At 50.1% G+C, this 19,904-nt stretch overlaps 1 protein-coding gene across 1 annotated transcript in view; it reads right to left on the bottom strand.

Moving 5' to 3' along the window:
• nubp1 (nucleotide binding protein 1 (MinD homolog, E. coli)) overlaps positions 1–15,223 on the bottom strand; it is a 68,151-nt gene extending 52,928 nt beyond the window's left edge. Inside the window, exons 1-3 of the mRNA XM_072481714.1 lie at positions 15,116–15,223; positions 4,396–4,500; positions 4,169–4,302 (exon numbers count right to left, since the gene is read on the bottom strand). Of these exons, the coding sequence (XP_072337815.1) occupies positions 4,169–4,302; positions 4,396–4,500; positions 15,116–15,149 (273 nt within the window). The 5' untranslated portion in view covers positions 15,150–15,223. The remainder of the gene's footprint in view (positions 1–4,168; positions 4,303–4,395; positions 4,501–15,115) is intronic.
• Positions 15,224–19,904: the final 4,681 nt, after the last annotated feature.

Below are 19,904 nucleotides of genomic sequence, written 5' to 3'. Positions count from 1 at the left end.
TGTCAGGCCAAATGGTCTGTTTTTGTTCTGTAAAATTCAACGTAATTCTATAGAAATATTTTACTTCCAAACCTTATCATTTCAGTGATCAACAAGACAGGCTCTAAACAAACAAAACCCACTGCATTTTCCTATTTGGAATTTTCTAAATATATACAAGGCTCCACAATAACCACATGATACTAAAAATGGGAGAACAAAACCTTTCATCATATGTAGCAATTTTTGATGCCAATTTTCTCCATTTCACAACAAAGTGTTTATTCTTGTTTGATAACAACCGACCGTGACTATTCTTCCCCAACACTCCTTCACTAATACCACAAAAAGCTTCAGGAACAAGTCTGCACCATTGTGTGTTCCCCATTACTCCTCCAGCACAAATTGCTGAAATACTTTGCTGCATTTTCTTCCTTAGCAACGCTGTTGTCAAGTGGTGGTTAAGTCATGAATAAGGGAGGAGAATGCGGCAGCCCATTACCCTGCGCGGCTCACATATGTAGCCAGCTTGTTGGCATTTGTGACGTGTGTGGAAAGATGGGCAAACACTGCAATGGGAGGCGACTGCTGAGAGGGATATTACTGAAAGAGAAATTCTTTCTCACACAGTCATGCTGGTGAATCAGTGGAACCTATTCTGTTGTTTACTTCGCAGTTGGGTGGGGGTGGAGAGGAGGCAAAGGTTTCTTTTTGCACTGACAGATCAAATATGCATTTGTGACACACACTTTAGGGAGAGGAATGCATTTTTCCCACGTGCTTTCAGAACAAAACTCTTTTGCAAACTAAAGTTGAGTCTCCTTATACTGCCAGCCTAACCCGTGCATTCTTCACGTCTAGAATAGATTTTAAATTTCTTGAGGAGGTACATACAGTAATTCGGGGGGGGGGGGGGGGGGCAATCCCAAGACAGAAGATGTAAGAAGCCATGTCAACTCATATTAAAGCAATTATCACAAACATAGAAAAACCTCAATTTATACTCAAATCAAACCAATACTCAAAAGTGCCAGTCAAGATCGCTTCTCAACCTTGGCTAAGTTGAGCGTGAGATCAGGTGTAATGCCTGGATCTGGTAGGTCTCTCTTGTAGGGACCATGAATTGGACTTAATTTAAATTGTTTTTGGAGCAGGCAGGGAGCTGGATTAGGCGTTTGCCCCGTCCACACTCTGGGCTCTGGCTTTGTAACTCTGATAAAGGAAAGTGAGGAACATTTAAAGCATTTTGTTTGAAAGATCAGCAATGGGAAGCATGCTAGTCCCCGCATTCATTCTTACTACTGGAAGCTGAAGACAAACACACCCGATAGTAACAGGGAGGCCATTCAAGCTTGTTTTTTTATTAAAGTTTTCTTTCTTGGCTTCGCTGGCTAGGCCAGCATTTATTGCCCATCCCGAATTCCCCTTGGGAAGGTGGAGGTGAGCTGCCTTCTTGAACCGCTGCAGTCCCCGAGGTGTAGGTACACCTACACTGCTGTTAGGGAGGGAGTTCCAGGATTTTGCCCCAGCGACACTGAAGGAACGGCGATATATTTCCAAGTCAGGATGGTGAATGGCTTGAAGGGGAACCTCCAGGTGGCGTTGTTGCTAGGTATCTGCTGCCCTTGTCCTTCTAAATGGGTCATGGGTTATCTACCATTCTATTAGATCACCGCTGATCTGAATCCTAATTCCATCAACTCCTGCCTTGGTTCCATACCCACGGAAAAACAAAAAGTCATCCACTTCAGATTGAAAATGATTAATTGAGTTACAACAACTTGCATTTATATAGTTCCATGGTGTTGCGGGACAGATTGGCACAGATGGGTCGGTAGTTTGCAAGAATCGAGGGGTCAAGGGCAAGCTTTTTGACGAGTGATGAGAGTGGACTTGAATGCAAAAGGAACAAGATCTGAAGGAGAACCATCAGTAAAGCAGCTGACCCTGGGGCCAGGTGACCAAGTTGGGTGGTTAGCAGTTTGGTGGGAATAGGATCAAGGGAAAGTCGGTGGCCTCATGGACAAAATCATCTCAAAGAGGTCAGGAGAGGAGAAAGGGAGAGAAGGGTGCCAATTCGGGTTAGGGCAGGCAGTAACCTTACGGACAGTTAAGGATGAAAGCAACAGATGCAATAGAATTAACAATCCCAACCTCGGTGACAAAGTCCATGAGCTCCTTGCAGTGATTTGGGAGATGAAGTTGGAAGAGGCAGGAGCTGGGTGCTTAAGAAAATGGCTTGTCATGGAGACGAGAAGCCAGGGATTATCAGGATGATTCTGGAATAGTGAGCATTTGGACCCAATGGCGCTTCCAGCCAGATCTGGCAACCGATGGGTAAGCCAGTTGTCTGCATTGTTCAATCCGTGTGTTTTGCACAAAAAGGAATAGAAATGAGCGCATATCAGGAGGATCAACCAGGGCGAGAAACAGTAATGGTTTTAATAGGACTAGGGTATGAAGGATGAAGGTGAGGTTGTGATGGAGCAGATTGATAGCTGCAGAAATGTTATGGTGAATGGTGGGGCAAAGGTTAGATAGTTGTACTTTCACATTTCCAATTATCTAACCTTTGCCCATCAAGACCATAGTGTCAATACAATAATGAATAATAAATTCATGGATAGCTGAGGCCTTGTTGACAAGTGAATGGTCATTCTGAAGAAAAATGCAAAGGGGCAGTGAAAGCCTATCCACTGGCAGAGTCCATAGAGTCGGCACTGAGCGGGGTCTGTGGGACGGGAAGGAGGGTGCAAAAGATTAGCCCCCCAGCAAGCATGCTTGGGAGGAAGCTCTGCGAGAGAGCAGGGGGCATGGCTGGGGTCACGCTAACAAGGGGACAGCAACGGGTGCTTTGATAGGCCCTTTGAGGACGGCGAGAGAGGCCCTTTGAGGACGGCGAGAGAGGCCCTTTGAGGACGCCGAGAGAGGCCCTTTGAGGACGGCGAGAGAGGCCCTTTGAGGACGGCGAGAGAGGCCCTTTGAGGACGCCGAGAGAGGCCCTTTGAGGACGGCGAGAGAGGCCCTTTGAGGACGGCGAGAGAGGCCCTTTGAGGACGGCGAGAGAGGCCCTTTGAGGACGGCGAGAGAGGCCCTTTGAGGACGGCGAGAGAGGCCCTTTGAGGACGGCGAGAGAGGCCCTTTGAGGACGCCGAGAGAGGCCCTTTGAGGACGCCGAGAGAGGCCCTTTGAGGACGGCGAGAGAGGCCCTTTGAGGACGGCGAGAGAGGCCCTTTGAGGACGGCGAGAGAGGCCCTTTGAGGACGGCGAGAGAGGCCCTTTGAGGACGGCGAGAGAGGCCCTTTGAGGACGGCGAGAGAGGCCCTTTCAGGACGGCGAGAGAGGCCCTTTCAGGACGGCGAGAGAGGCCCTTTGAGGACGGCGAGAGAGGCCCTTTCAGGACGGCGAGAGAGGCCCTTTCAGGACGGCGAGAGAGGCCCTTTGAGGACGGCGAGAGAGGCCCTTTGAGGACGGCGAGAGAGGCCCTTTGAGGACGCCGAGAGAGGCCCTTTGAGGACGGCGAGAGAGGCCCTTTGAGGACGGCGAGAGAGGCCCTTTGAGGACGGCGAGAGAGGCCCTTTGAGGACGGCGAGAGAGGCCCTTTGAGGACGCCGAGAGAGGCCCTTTGAGGACGGCGAGAGAGGCCCTTTGAGGACGGCGAGAGAGGCCCTTTGAGGACGGCGAGAGAGGCCCTTTGAGGACGGCGAGAGAGATCCTTTGAAGACACTGTCAGCAGTACAGAAGAAGCTGGAGGCTTATCTAAGAGGAAATAAGCCTGTGATGGTTGCAGAGGAGTTGGAAGGTCGAGGAGAACTGAAGGGTGGGGGGAGGGATTTAGTAGGGAAGAGTATCCAGGGGAGAAATGAAAGGCATGGTAACAGGAGAGAGGGGCCTGAGAGGGGTAAAGAGAAGAGTAAAAGGAGCAGAGAGAAAGAGAATATAGAAGTGATGAACAGAACTCCGTGCAGCAGGCAAAATATGGGGATGAGGATAAGCCAGCATCTACTGCTTTTTAAAGTTTACAGGAAATATACTTCCCCTTTAAATGCTATTTTCAAAACATATCTCACGAAGAACAAAAATGTATATGGAGATAAGCATGTCCAAAGTCCATTCTTTCAAAACCAGATCTATCATTCTCCACCTCTTGGGTGAAGCAAAATGAAGTAATAAAAAACTGCGACTCTACCTGCTTCGTGTCATCACTCGCTATCCCGTGAGCTAAGTGTGCACTGAATGTGCTCTTGCCAACACCTCCTTTTCCAGATAAGACCAGGATTTTATGCTTAACTGATGCCATCTTCTCCTTAATCTCCTGAATGGCTGCAGAGTAAAGACAAACGCAGGAGTTTCACAAACAGGACAGTACCCACATTAATTGCTTTGGGACAAGTAAAGTTACTCTTGAACACCTACCTGGATCTGGAGCTTTTGCAGCACCTGAAGCACATAAAGATTGATTAGGACAACCCTGGCAGGCTGAAACTTTACCAGCATCATCACTGCCTGTTCCCGGACAATCTAGAACATAATGGAAGAAAGTATATATGGTCATTAATAACACCGAATATCTCCCAGCAACTGTCAGAGCACTGGGCAAGGGAAATGCATTGACAAAAAAATTAGGGAGATTGAGCGGGATTTCCCATCCCACCTCCGCAGTGGTGGAAACGGCCAACCATTGGCCAGCAGTGGGATCTTCCTGTCTCTCCGATGTCTGTGGTCCGCACCCTCTGCAGTCAGGAAACCCGCTGCAGCGGCGTATCCATTGGCGGGACTGGATAGTCCAGCCAGCGAGGAGGACTACCCATTATCTACTATGTACAAGTTTGCCTATTCCCATTTGTTTAAAATGCTCAAAATATCACACAACCATTTTGCACCATACACCTTTACACACGAGTCATTGAACAGCTGAGTTTGTATTAGGACAGTTATGTACAAGTCAAAAAACATGATTAGGGCAGCATGGTAGTACAGTGGTTAGCACTGTTGCCTCACAGCACCAGGGACCCAGGTTTGATTCCCGCTTGGGTCCCTGTCTGTGCGGAGTCTGCACGTTCTCCCCGTGTCTGCGCGGGTTTCCTCCGGGTGCTCCGGTTTCCTCCCACAAGTCCCAAAAGACGTGCTGTTCGGTGAAGTGGACATTCTGAATTCTCCCTCAGTGTACCCGAACAGGCGCCGGAGTGTGGCGGCTAGGGTTTTTTCACAGTAACTTCATTCCAATGTTAATGTAAGTCTACTTTGACAATAAAGATTATTATTATTTTAAAACAGAAAATGCTGGAAATAGTCAGAAACTCAGCTCTGGAGAGAGAAACAAAGTTAATATTCCAGGTTGATGCAACAAGTTTTAAGTAAGTACAGGCAGAGATATGGAAAGGTGGGAGGGGAGGAAAGAACAAAAAGTAATGTGTGTAATGGGGTGGAAGTCAGATGACATTAAATGACAAAAGTGATGACATTGTGAGGCAAAGGAACTGGATGTAGAGGAGGTGCAAGTGACATTAATAGAATCATTACCAACAGCTGATGTTGGAAAAAAACGGGAGCGGCATTTCGGTTCTGAAAATATTGAACACATTATTCAGTCCAGAAGGAAGGCTGGCAAGTGCCTAATCAAAAGATGAGGTGCTGCTCCTCACTTCCATTGAGCTTCTCTGGAACATTAGGAGGCCGAGATCAGAGCAGTCAGAAAGGGAGTGGGATGAAGAATTAAAATGACAGGCAACCGGAAACGGAGGGTGGGTCAGGGTTGCAGACTAAATGGAGGTGTTCTACAAACCAGTCACCCAATGGTGAGGTGAGCAGCAAATACATTATACCAAATGGAAACAAAAAACTGCTTCTTTCACGGAGGAGTGCTTGGGGCCCTGGTTGTGAGAATAGAAATCAAAGGGCAGACATTGCAATTCCTTTTTAAAAAAATTTTTTTAGAGTACCCAATTCTTTCTTTTTCCAATTAAGAGACAATTTAGCGTGGCCAATCTACCTACCTACCCTGCGCATTTTTGGGTTGTGGGGTTGAGGCCCACGCAGACACGGGGAGAATGTGCAAACTCCACACGGACAGTGACCCGCAGCCGGGATTGAACCCGGGTCCTCGGCGCCGTGAGGCAGCAGTGCTAACCACTACGCCACAATGCTGCCCTGACATGACATTGCAATTCCTAAACTTGCTTGGGAACATGGGTTGGGAAGAGGAGGGAGTGTTGGGGGGGGATTGAGGAGTTGGCAGAGAGAATGATCTCTCCGGAATGCTGAAAGTGGAAGGGAAGATGTGTTTGGTGGTGCCATCATGATGGAGGTGAAATATAATCCAATCAGGGTAGAGACTGGTTGGGGTGGAGGGTGAAGGCGAGGGGAACCCTATCATGGTCGTGGGAGCGGGGGAAGAGGAGGTTAAGGAGGAATGAGCGGAAAATGGAATGGACAGGGTCAAGGGCCCTTTCCTTGGTGACATCGGAAGCATTGGTATGGGAACTGGCATCATCAAAACAGATGCGACGGAGAATCTGGGAGAATGGGATAGAGTCCTTCCAGGAAGTGGGTGGAAAAAAGTATCTTCGAAGAAGTTGTGGGAGTCAATGAGCTTATACTGAATATTTTTCGATAGTCTGTCCTGAGAAATCAAAAAACTTGAAGATGGAATATACGACGGAAGAGTGAAAAATGAAAGCAATGTTGATTCAACTTTCTCGTTCAGGGCCAGGCGGGACAAGATAGGGTGTGGACAGGGATTAAATGGGCCTGTGTTCAAAGCAGAGGGCCTCCAGGCCATTCTGGTGGGGATAGACAGGAGTTATACCAACTAATCTCCCATAACATTCCACATCAATAGTCAGGAATAGGCTTAACGTTCAAGTGAAGCAACATTAGAAGCTAGAGAATATTTGGCCTAGAGCGTGCGAACACAATTCAATATTCATTTTAATTCATACATAAGACATAGGAGCAGAATTAGGCCACTCGGCCCATCGAGTCTGCTCCGCCATTCAATCATGGCTGATATTTTTCTCATCCCCATTCTCTTGCCGTCTCCCCATAACCCCCTTATTAATCAAGAACCTATCTATTCTCTGTCTTAGACTCAGTGATTTGGCCTCCACAGCCTCCTGCGACAAAGAGTTCCACAGATTCACCACCCTCTGGCTGAAGGAATTCCTCATCTCTTATTCTTATATTTGCATGATAAATTCCTCTGTCCACATTTATATTTCCCAGGTAGATTTGTCACATTATAATTGCATCTTTTCACCATCTAGTGGCACTGAAGCACCTCAGAAAGAATGAAGTGAGACAGGAAGAATGTAAGCGTTCCATGGAAAGTTGACATAGGCAGTTTCCATTATGAATGTGGGTACAGAGGTTTGTAATAAAAATGACTCCCTAAAAGTACACAACTGCACATTAATATAAGTTATAAGCTTATCTTTTTTGTCACCCACCTCTTCGCAAGTCCCTCCTCTCTTAACATCGCTGTCAACTCCACTTGCCCACTCTCAATCACTTTTTTAAACAATATTTTTCATTGGCATTTTTCAGCTTTTACAGATTAACAATTTAACCCATAGTGCACCTAATATTTACACGTTGTGATGTTTGTTATTTACAAATTTTACATGCACTGTCTCCGTCTGACCTTCCCCCCTGTCCTGCTCCCCCCCGCCTCTCCCCACTTGTTGGTAGTCTGCTTCTTTCCTGGCACTAACTTTCACCCTGGGAGTCATGTTCCTGTGCTCCGCTTCTCTCTCCTGCGGTTCTTTGTGGGTTTGGGGGGGGGGGGGGCCTTCTGCCCCCTCCCCTCCTCCCTATTCCCATGTCTCTCCCTGTGACTCCCCTGGGTTCCCGCCTCATCTCCCCTCCCCCTCTGTGTGTGTGTTCAGTTCCCCCTTCCTAGTCGTTATTAGCTTCGAACAGGTCTTGGAACAGGTTGATGAATGGCCCCCACACTTTGAGGAAACCCTTGCCCTACCCTCGGATGGCGAACTGCATCTTCTCCAGGTGGAGAAATTCCGACAGGTCTGCCAGTCAGTCTGCAGATGTGGGTGGTGCTGCTGATCGCCAACTGAGCAGGATCTTCCGGCGGGCGATTAGGGAAGCAAAAGCCAGGACGTTGGCCCTCTTCCCCATATGTAGTTCTGGCTGGTCCGATACCCCGAAGACTGTCACTCTTGGGCACAGCTCCACCCTCACAACTCCTAGCAAACAAACTGCGTTGCCCATCAACAAGCCGCTGGTAGCAGAAAGAGCTCTGACCCTGATCAAAGCTGCCAGCCGCTGAAACCTCGGTCCTCAGGCCCCTCCCAGACTAACTCACTCTACTGTCGTGGACGGCCCTGCCTGGAAACACAAAGCATTCTCCAACGAGCCAATCTCATCTCGGAACATTCCAATTCACTTCTGATGCTGGACACATGTAAAACCCAACTTGCATTTTTATTGTTGTCGTCTCCTCAACCCTCTTCCCCATTTAGAGAAAGTGTAAAAGGGCTAGATGTTGTGAAACCCCCTACACGTGCATGCAAAAATAAACCAACTCTTATTTCATCTTACCTCAGGTTTGCCGAGGAAGTTATTAATGAGGATTGGAACGTTCCAAATTTAAGGGAAATTTAAGAGATAAGCCTAAATTTATAAAGGGGGAAATCAGAATATTAAAAACACATTTCTGTTTATCGACAGGGAAGTTTAAATTAAATTGACTCCCCTCCTGTCCCTGACAGGTATTACATGGCCATCACGTGGAAATTAAAACATGAAAACACCTCGTTCGGCCTCTTCGTTGAGCGTCGGTGTTGATCCTCAATGTGAGTGGTCGTCACGATCTCAATATATTTATTTTGCCTGAACTCTGAGAATTTTCAAATGAAAAGAAAAAAATGGCAGATCAAAAGTTTTCAAAAAGTGTTCATGTATTTTTTTTACTTAACCCCCCCCCCCCCGGCCAGCTCCTTCAACCTATTTTAAATGACGACATTTAATCACTAACTCGTCTAGTAGTAGCCTCCGCCTCAGAACCCCTAGTGTAAAATTATTTCTCCAGCCTCTCGTCAGACATCCCCTAGTTCTAGAATCCTTCAGCTACTAAAAACAGTCCACTTACTCTCTCGCCCCTTCCATAAACTTTTAAAACTTCTACCAAACTCCACATCCTTTACGGTGTAGCTCAGTGGTTAGCACTGTTCGTTCACAGCGCCGAGTTCGATTCCCGGCTTAGGTCACTGTCTGCACGTTCTCCCCGTGTCTGCGTGGGTTTCTTCCGGGTGCTCCGGTTCCCTCCCACAAGTCCCGAAAGACGTGTTGTTAGGTGAATGGGACATTCTGAATTCTCCCTCAGTGTACCCGAACAGGCACCGGAATGTGGCGACTAGGGGATTTTCACAGTAACTTCATTGCAGTGTTAATGTAAGCCTACTTGTGACACTAATAAAGATTATTATTAAAAACAGCACCAACTTTCACATCTTTCTTTGTGTTTGGATTTCCTCATGCCAGGTGGTGTCGGAGAGAAATAACCACCATAGCCTGTGTGAGATTTCCCCACAAAATCTAAGCATGTGTGATGTGGAGACCGCCACAGAACCCAGCGTTCCAGGAGCTTTTATACAACCCTGTCCACTTGAGGTGCTGCTTTTAGTGTTGTGAACCGAAACCTTCCAGTAAAGTCCAGGATTACAACTGGGAACAACTGTAGAGGGCCCTCAGTAGACCGAATACTTCCAATTATTTTAACACAACATTGTTGCAATTACGCAACTCTTTCTTGAGGTGTTTCACAAAGCGGAAAAAAGGAATCTGTTTATTAAGAACTTCCATCTCGCCGAGGAGGATTCAGGCCAATCCACATCCAACAACCTGTTCTGTAAACTCTGCTCACATTTTAACAGCTGTGTCAAATTGCACCACGATGTGGAGATGCCGGCGTTGGACTGGGGTGAGCACAGTAAGAAGTCTTACAACACCAGGTTAAAGTCCAACAGGTTTGTTTCGAATCACTAGCTTTCGGAGCGCTGCTCCTTCCTCATTCACCTGAGGAAGGAGCACGCTCCGAAAGCTAGTGATTCGAAACAAGCCTGTTGGACTTTAACCTGGTGTTGTAAGACTTCTTACTAAATTACACCACAGCAGCGGAGACAATCCACGGCATTCTAAATAATATAACCCAGAACATTCTAAAATGAAAACACATTTGCCCTCTCTCCCAAGGTTAATAGATTCTTTCAAAAAAAATTCCAGGATCCGGATCTACTTCTTTGCCAAAAACTAATTACTTCATCCTTGGGCCATTATATCCATGTACCAAGTTTTATTGAAATCCACCCATTAGCTTTTGAGACAGATAAATAGACCAACAGGTGTGAAAACATCTCCTCTGCCCACTTTCAGTGACATTAATAGGCATGAGAGATTGAGAGATTAAGTATGTAAACAGTTTAAGTAGTATTACTCATTAAAGGAGATGCAGTACACATTAGCAAAGGAAGGTCAAGTTTCATTAACCTGGAGTTCTTCCAAATATATTACCAACGTGGTGGAGAAGGGTAATAAGTTGACATCGCAAACTAAGATCTTCCGAAAGCTTTGGACAATAGTATACCAGTGTAACTAATCACATAGAACAATCGCCTTAAACGTAGCCATAATAGAATTCTTTCAGTGGCTCAAATCAGTCAAGGGCCCATTGAACATACTGCACTGATTACACCAGTTTTCCACAGTTACATTCCTCAGCTCTGGGCATGTTCCAAGTCATTCAACTGTACTTCCATCAAAGACAGGGCGCGATTCTCTGCTCCCGCGCTGTTTCAGAGAATCGCCTGGGTTGCCAAATTTTCCCACAACGCCGGTCAGACGCCCTCCCGCGATTCACGGAAGCGGACAGATCGGCACAATCGCGTTTTGCGCGGCGCGGTCCAGTGAATCGACCGAGACAGCCAAAATGGCGATTCACCGGTACCCCCGCGATTCTCAGTGCCGAATGGGCCGAGCGGCCTGCCCAAAACGGCGGGTTCCCCCCGGCGCCATTCGCACCTGGTCGCTGCCGGCGGGAACAGCGCGGGAACGCTGGGGGGCGGCCTGCAGGGGGGGGGGATCCTGCATCAGGGGGGGGGGCCTCAAATGGGGTCTGGCTTGTAATCGGTGGCCACCAATCGTCGGGCCGGCCTCTCTGAAGTAGGACCTCCTTACTTCCGCAGCCCCCCGCAAGATCCGTCGGACATCTTCTTGCGGGGCGGACTCGGGGAGGATGGCAACCACGCATGTGCAGGTGACGCCAGTTATGCGGCGCCGGCCGCGTTATGTATGCGGCGGCGCCTTTACGCGGCGCCAAGGCAAATGACGCAGCGCCGCTCCCAGCCCATTTTCGGGCCCTGAATCAGTCGGGATGGGGACGTTTCGCGCCGCCGTGAACCTCGACAGCGTTCATGACGGCACGAACACTCTGTCTCCATTTCAGAGAATCACGCCCAGTATTTCTAATACGCTGTGCTCTTGCCTCACAATTACGCACAAGGACATTATTCAATTTTTGTTACTTTATAAAAGTGGTACCCTTTCATCCGTGATCCTAGAAGTGGTATCCTGGTAGCTTTATTACAACATTCAGTCAATATATGGAAAACAATGATTGAGTACAGTACTTATTAACATTCAGATACAGCAAGTTCTCCAAGTGGGCAGTTAACCCTCAGTGTAAACAAGCCTGTTTCCCACAGTCACATGAATAAGTTATTAAATCAGAGATTGACAGAGATCACAGGCCTAACATACGATGAACGTCTGAGGATCCTGGGATTATATTCATTGGAGTTTAGGAGATTGAGGGGAGATCTAATAGAAACTTACAAGATAATGAACGGCTTAGATAGGGTGGATGTAGGGAAGTTGTTTCCATTAACAGGGGAGACTAGGACCCGGGGGCACAGCCTTAGACTAAAAGGGAGTCACTTTAGAACAGAGATGAGGAGAAATTTCTTCAGCCAGAGAGTGGTGGGTCTGTGGAATTCATTGCCACAGAGGGCGGTGGAGGCCGGGACGTTGAGTGTCTTTAAGACAGAAGTTGATAAATTCTTGATTTCTCGAGGAATTAAGGGCTATGGAGAGAGAGCGGGTAAATGGAGTTGAAATCAGTCATGATTGAATGGTGGAGTGGACTCGATGGGCCGAATGGCCTTACTTCCACTCCTATGTCTTACGGTCTTATTGACTCGGAGTAACAGGGAGAGAGGAGAGAGGACCTCTTAAAGAGATATTAGGTAATTTGGACATTCCGAATTCTCCCTCCGTGTACCCGAACAGGTGCCAGAATGTGGCAACTAAGGGCTTTTCACAGTAACTTCATTGCAGTGTTAATGTAAGCCTACTTGTGACAATAATAAAGATTATTATTAAGAATACTTCACTCCACGGGTGTTCGACCCCGTGTGGACTTTGCACATTCTCCCCGTGTCTGCATGGATCTCACCCCGACAGCCCAAAGATGTGCATGGTAGGTTGATTGGCCATGCTAAATTGGCCCTTAATTGGAAAAAAAATGAATTGGATACTTTAAATTGAAATAAATACCTTCAGTGCAGACTCAGGCTGCCTTGCATGGAAAGTACTGTTACAGTGTAAAAGTCAAACAATGTTACACTGACTTGGCTGTTGTAGTATAAACGCACCCTCTTTACACACAGATCCAAGAATGAGACATGCTTTGTAAATGCATAAAGAGAGGGAGGTCACTATCCTATATATTTGAAGATTTATTTGGTTAATTTCAAAGGCATTTTCTAACCATAAAGAATATGTTATCTTTTTTTGCTCTCTGTCAAGTGGGTGATTTAAACACAGATAATCAAGTCCTGACCCAAGCCGCTTTTCTCCCCTCCAGTATCTCAGCTGAAGCCAGTCATACCTCACTAGTATCCACATATGGCTGTGCTGCACAGAGTCACGATCAGGAACCCTGGTTGATTTCTCGTACCCTCAGTGAGGGGAGCTGAACCGAGCCGTGGCAAATCACCTCTGCCACGACTGAGACCAACAAACCGCAGTCAACAGACCATTCTGTTCACATGTGGCACCATGATTGATTGTGCATTTGGCAGCAAGAACTAATTTTTATATTGGACAAGGCTGGCCCTCAAGTACTACAGATAATAATAATCTTTATTCATCACAAGTAAGCTTGTCTTTTCTCTGTAACTGTTAATTTATCACTCAGTGACCTCTCCCCAGGGTCAGTCACTGACCCTCACTCAGTGACCACTCCCCAGGGTCTGACCCTCACTCAGTGACCTCTCCCCAGGGTCAGTCACTGACCCTCACTCAGTGACCACTCCCCAGGGTCTGACCCTCACTCAGTGACCTCTCCCCAGGGTCAGTCACTGACCCTCACTCAGTGACCACTCCCCAGGGTCTGACCCTCACTCAGTGACCTCTCCCCAGGGTCTGACCTTCACTCAGTGACCTCATCCCAGGGTCAGTCACTGACCCTCACTCAGTGACCACTCCCCAGGGTCAGTCACTGACCCTCACTCAGTGACCTCTCCCCAGGGTCAGTCACTGACCCTCACTCAGTGACCACTCCCCAGGGTCTGACCCTCACTCAGTGACCTCTCCCCAGGGACTGACCCTCACTCAGTGACCTCTCCCCAGGGTCTGACCTTCACTCAGTGACCTCATTCCAGGGTCAGTCACTGACCCTCACTCAGTGACCACTCCCCAGGGTCAGTCACTGACCCTCACTCAGTGACATCTCCCCAGGGTCAGTCACTGACCCTCACTCAGTGACCACTCCCCAGGGTCTGACCCTCACTCAGTGACCTCTCCCCAGGGTCAGTCACTGACCCTCACTCAGTGACCAATCCCCAGGGTCTGACCCTCACTCAGTGACCTCTCCCCAGGGTCAGTCACTGACCCTCACTCAGTGACCTCTCCCCAGGGTCAGTCACTGACCCTCACTCAGTGACCACTCCCCAGGGTCAGTCACTGACCCTCACTCAGTGACCACTCTCCAGGGTCTGACCCTCACTCAGTGACCTCTCCCCAGGGTCAGACCCTCACTCAGTGACCACTCCCCAGGGTCTGACCCTCACTCAGTGACCTCTCCACAAGGTCAGTCACTGACCCTCACTCAGTGACCTCTCCCCAGGGTCAGTCACTGACCCTCACTCAGTGACCACTCCCCAGGGTCAGTCACTGACCCTCACTCAGTGACCACTCCCCAGGGTCAGTCACTGACCCTCACTCAGTGACCACTCCCCAGGGTCTGACCCTCACTCAGTGACCTCTCCCCAGGGTCAGTCACTGACCCTCACTCAGTGACCTCTCCCCAGGGTCTGACCTTCACTCAGTGACCTCATTCCAGGGTCAGTCACTGACCCTCACTCAGTGACCACTCCCCAGGGTCAGTCACTGACCCTCACTCAGTGACATCTCCCCAGGGTCAGTCACTGACCCTCACTCAGTGACCACTCTCCAGGGTCTGACCCTCACTCAGTGACCTCTCCCCAGGGTCAGACCCTCACTCAGTGACCACTCCCCAGGGTCTGACCCTCACTCAGTGACCTCTCCACAAGGTCAGTCACTGACCCTCACTCAGTGACCTCTCCCCAGGGTCAGTCACTGACCCTCACTCAGTGACCACTCCCCAGGGTCAGTCACTGACCCTCACTCAGTGACCACTCCCCAGGGTCAGTCACTGACCCTCACTCAGTGACCACTCTCCAGGGTCTGACCCTCACTCAGTGACCACTCCCCAGGGTCTGACCCTCACTCAGTGACCTCTCCCCAGGGTCAGTCACTGACCCTCACTCAGTGACCTCTCCCCAGGGTCAGTCACTGACCCTCACTCAGTGACCACTCTCCAGGGTCTGACCCTCACTCAGTGACCACTCCCCAGGGTCTGACCCTCACTCAGTGACCACTCTCCAGGGTCTGACCCTCACTCAGTGACCACTCCCCAGGGTCAGACCCTCACTCTGACCACTCCCCAGGGTCGGTCACTGACCCTCACTCGGTGAGTGTCGGGGGAAGGATACTGGGGGTGGGCTCGCTTCCGGTTCCCTCCGCTCCCGCTCTGGGGCATGAGCGACTTCAATGAATTAATTCCCATGGACTCAGTCCCGCTCGCCGACCCCTCACTCACGCGCCGGTGCGTTATTTGGAACGTCCGCCATCATCGCCTAGTCCCGGAGCAGCACTTCCGGTGCACGGTGCAGCAGCGAGCTCCACCGTCCTGCGCTGGCACCGCCGACAAACGTTCCGCCCAAATACCAGCCCTGAGTGCACTGAACCCATTGTAATTGTTCAAACAGGACTGATAACCATCATTTGGAACTGCATTTGTCATGTCTTCCTCACAGATTGGAAACATGATAGAACTTTCAGAACTCTCAGGTTCATCAAGTCCAATAACCCTGTTGAGTTTAGTTGCAGTTAGATAGAATGAGAATGTTGCCACAATCTATGTGCAGATGAACTTAACCACAACTACTGCTTTTGTCATTATTTCCCTCCCCATCCAGAGTCCAAACTGTTCAAAACATGTCCTTATATGATCCTGAGACAGCTTCCAATCTGGTCCCCTTTGCGAAGACTGCTGGCCAACTCGGTAATCACGTCCCAGCTGCTGGTGAAAACTTCATCCACACATTTTTAGGCCTCAAAACTAAATTATCCGATGCTCTTCAAGCCATCTTTATATAATCTGTGGTAGTCACCACTCGCAGTATTCTATGTATTACGGTAAGACGTATAATATGTCATGATGTCCACATTACCATATCATGGTGCAATCACATACACACACTGATGGACAGGTAGATGGACCAACCAACACACACACAACATCGCAGCCAATCACCAGTGAGAGCACACGCACTATAAAACAGGGAACACCACAGTTCCGCTCACTCTAACAGCAGATAGCTCAGAGCACAGAGCTCACAGCGTGCCACTCAGACATACACCATGTGCTGAGTGCCTCACCAAAATACTGCAAGGGCTGGGTCCACAGGTTAGATGGTGAAGTACGAACCACAGCCAGAAGTTAATAGTTATTATTGTACAAAATAATAAAACAGAATTGTACCATCTACAACCGTGTTGGTTCATTTGTGTATCGCAACACCCAACACGACATGATACCAGGACTGGAAACTCGCCAGCGACTGTGAAACCTACCTGCATCTTTTCAGCAATCCGCCATCCTGTGCCATGGAAACCATCAGCCCGCCGCAGCGCTCCGAATCGCTGGAAATCTTGGCGTCAACTGGAAGCTGTTTAAACAGCGCTTCCAACTCTTCCTAGAAGCCACAGACAGGGAGAATGCATCGGACACCAGGAAGATCGCCGTCCTCCTCTCCACGGCAGGGCAACACGCCATCCACATCTACAACTCCCTGGCATTCGCGGAAGGCGAGGACAAGACGAAATACAAGACGGTCCTTCTAAAATTTGAGGAACACTTCAGCGTGTAAGTTAATGAGAGCTTCGAGAGGTTCCTCTTCCAGTAGCGCCTGCAGGGTAAGGATGAGCCTTTTCAATCTTATTTGACACACCTCCGTATCCTCGCGCAGTCCTGCGGCTATGAGGCCACCTCCGACTCCATGATTCGGGATCAGATAGTTTTTGGGGTCACCTCGGACACCCTACGCCAGCAGCTCCTCAAAATAAAGGGCCTCACCCTAGCCACAGCCATCGAGACCTGCGTCCTCCACAAAAACGCGACCAGCCGGTACTCCCAAATCCAGGCGGCCGAATCGGCACGGCAGGGGTCCTACGAGGCCGAGCGGGTCCAGTCGATCGGGTTCCTCCCGGCCCGCGGCCCGGACGAGGGCGGCCATTTCGCACGCTTTCCGAGGCCTCCCACGCTTGTACGCACCAAAAGAGGGGACGTCGACGCAGAGGAACGGGATGCGCAGGCGCGCTCTACGCAGGACCGCACCACGCATGCGTGGTGGCGCAACGAACGCCATGCCGTCACGACGTGCGGCAACTGTGGATCCGCGACAATGCCTCCGCTGTGGCAGGATGGGCCACTACGCTGCCTGCTGTCGAGCAGCTCAACCTGCCAACACTCCGCAATTCCGCCAGCCTCGCAGGGACATGCGGGCCATTCAGCCCCCCTACACCGAGGCATACCCTGACAACGTACAGACTGGTGATACCGACGACCGGGAATCCTTCCGCGTTGCGGTAATAAACAAGAACCGGATGTCCCCAAGCCGGAACCTCCAGCCGATGCCAGTGCACAGCATTGATCCAGGCGATGAGTGGTGTGCCACCCTAACAGTCAACCGATCACCAATCACTTTCCGCTTGGACACTGGGGCCTCCGCCAATCTTCTTGCATGGTCAGCCTTCCACACCTTGAAGGTTAAACCACCGATTCTGCCATCCCGCTGTCAGCTGGTTGACTATAACGGAAACGTTATCCCGGCCATGGGTCCTGCCAGCTCGAGGTCACACACAATTCACATACAGCCACATTGTCTTTTGAGATAGTTGGATCCTCGAAGGACTCTCTGTTAGGCGCACAGGCGTGCATGATCCTCCACCTCGTTCAGCGGGTACACACTCTGTCTCCAGAAGGCACGTCCGATTTCCCGGATGCAGGCTTTAGGGCACAGCTCCACTCACTCCTCGCCCACAACCAGGAGGTTTTCGAGGGCATGGGCACACTGCCCTACACATACAGAATATGGATCAAACCGGACTCCACCCCGGTCATTCACGCACCTCGTAGAATCCCAGCACCACTCAAGGACCGCCTCAAGCAGCAGCTGCAGGACCAAGGAGTGCTTTCCCAGGTCACAGAGCCAACGCCATGGGTCAGCTCCATGGTGTGCGTAAAAAAGCTCTCCGGCGAGCTCCGGATCTGCATCGACCCAAAAGACCTGAACAACAACATCATGAGGGAACACTACCCCATACCCAAACGGGAAGAAATCGCGAGCGAAATGGCTCAGGCAAAAATATTCACCAAGCTTGATGCCTCAAAGGGTTTTTGGCAGATTCAACTGGATCAGTCCAGCAGGAAGCTGTGCACTTTCAACACTCCATTTGGCAGATACGGCTGCAATCGGATGCCGTTTGGCATTATCTCGGCATCATGGAACAGATGATGGAGGGCATCGAAGGGGTACGCGTCTATGTTGACAACGTTATCATCAGGTCCACCACACCACAGGAGCACATCAGTCGTCTCCAGCGTGTCTTTGCACAGATACAAGATCAGGGCCTGCGCCTCAATCGAGCCAAGTGCTCTTTTGGCCAGACTGAGCTAAAGTTTCTGGGAGACCACATATCCCGGTCAGGGGTGCAGCTGGATGCCGACAAAGTGGCAGCTATTGCAGCCATGCCGCAGTCGGCAGACAAGAAGGCAGTGTTACACTTTTTCGGGATGGTTAACTTCCTGGGGAAGTTTATTCCCAACCTTGCCTCGCACACAACGGCTCTTCGCTACCTGGTCAAGAAGACAACGGAATTCCAGTGGCTGCCCGCACACCAGAAGGAATGGGAGGAGCTCAAGATCAAGCTCACCACTGCCCGGTATTGGCATTCTTCGACACTGCTCGGGACACAAAGATCTCAACAGACGCCAGCCAGTCCGGCATTGGGGCGGTACTCCTGCAATGGGACGACACTGCATCATGGGCCCCGGTCGCCTATGCCTCGCGGGCCATGACCCCCACAGAACAGGGCAATGCGCAGATTGAAAAGGAGTGCCTAGGTTTGTTGACCGGCATCGACAAATTTCACGATTATGTATATGGTCTTCCGCAGTTCACCATGGAGACTGACCATCGCCCCCTGGTCGGCATCATTCAGAAGGATCTCAACGATATGACCCCTCGCCTCCAGCGCATTCTGCTCAAGCTCCGGAGGTATGACTTCCAACTTATCTACACCGCGGGAAAGGACTTCATCATCGCGGATGGCCTGTCCAGAGCAGTGAGCACACCGCCCGACTCGGAGGGGTTTGTTTGTCAGGTCGACGCACAAGTAGCCTTCACATCGGCCAATCTGCCGGCTACTGACGCACGTCTGGCCCACATTCGCCGTGAGACTGCGGCTGACCCCCTTCTACAGCGTGTAATCCGCCACATAACGGAAGGGTGGCTCAAGGGGCAGTGCCCACAATTCTACAATGTCCGGGACGACTTGGCCGTCATTGATGGTGTCCTCCTAAAGTTGGACCGGATTGTGATCCCACACAGCATGCACCGGCTTGGCCTCGAACAACTGCACGAAGGCCATCTCGGAGTTGAAAAGTGCAGGCGGAGGGCCCGAGAAGCTGTGTACTGGCCGGGCATCAGCGACGACATCGCCAATATGGTGCTCAACTGCCCCACCTGCCAAAGGTTTCAGCCGGCACAACCCCCTGAGACACTTCAGCCCCATGAGTTGGTCACGTCCCCCTGTGCAAAGGTGGGTGTGGCCCTCTTTCATGCGCTCGGCAGGGACTATGTCATTCTAATCGACTATTTTTCAAATTATCCGGAGGTCATTCGCCTGCACGACATGACATCATCAGCTGTCATCAGAGCATGCAAAGAAACCTTCGGTCGCCATGGAATTCCGCTCACCGTCATGTCTGACAACGGGCCCTGTTTTGCGAGCCACTTCATACAACTTCACACACGTGACGTCCAGTCCTTTGCATCCCCAGTCGAATGGCAAGGCGGAAAAGGGCGTCCATATCGTGAAGCGGCTCCTCTGCAAGGCTGCTGATGCCGGATCTGACTTCTGTTTAGCCATGCTGGCCTATCGCTCGGCCCCACTGTCCACGGGCCTCTCGCCAGCCCAGCTGTTGATGGGTCACACCCTCAGGACCACTGTGCCGTCCATTCATGTTCCTAAACCCGACCATGCTCCAGTACTGCAAAGGATGCGACAGCAGCGTGCTCAGCAGAAGGTGGCACATGACACTC

The sequence above is a fragment of the Scyliorhinus torazame genome, chromosome 17, assembly GCF_047496885.1.
Source record: "Scyliorhinus torazame isolate Kashiwa2021f chromosome 17, sScyTor2.1, whole genome shotgun sequence".
NCBI lineage: Eukaryota > Metazoa > Chordata > Chondrichthyes > Carcharhiniformes > Scyliorhinidae > Scyliorhinus > Scyliorhinus torazame.
This window is presented reverse-complemented; position numbering and strand designations above follow the sequence as displayed.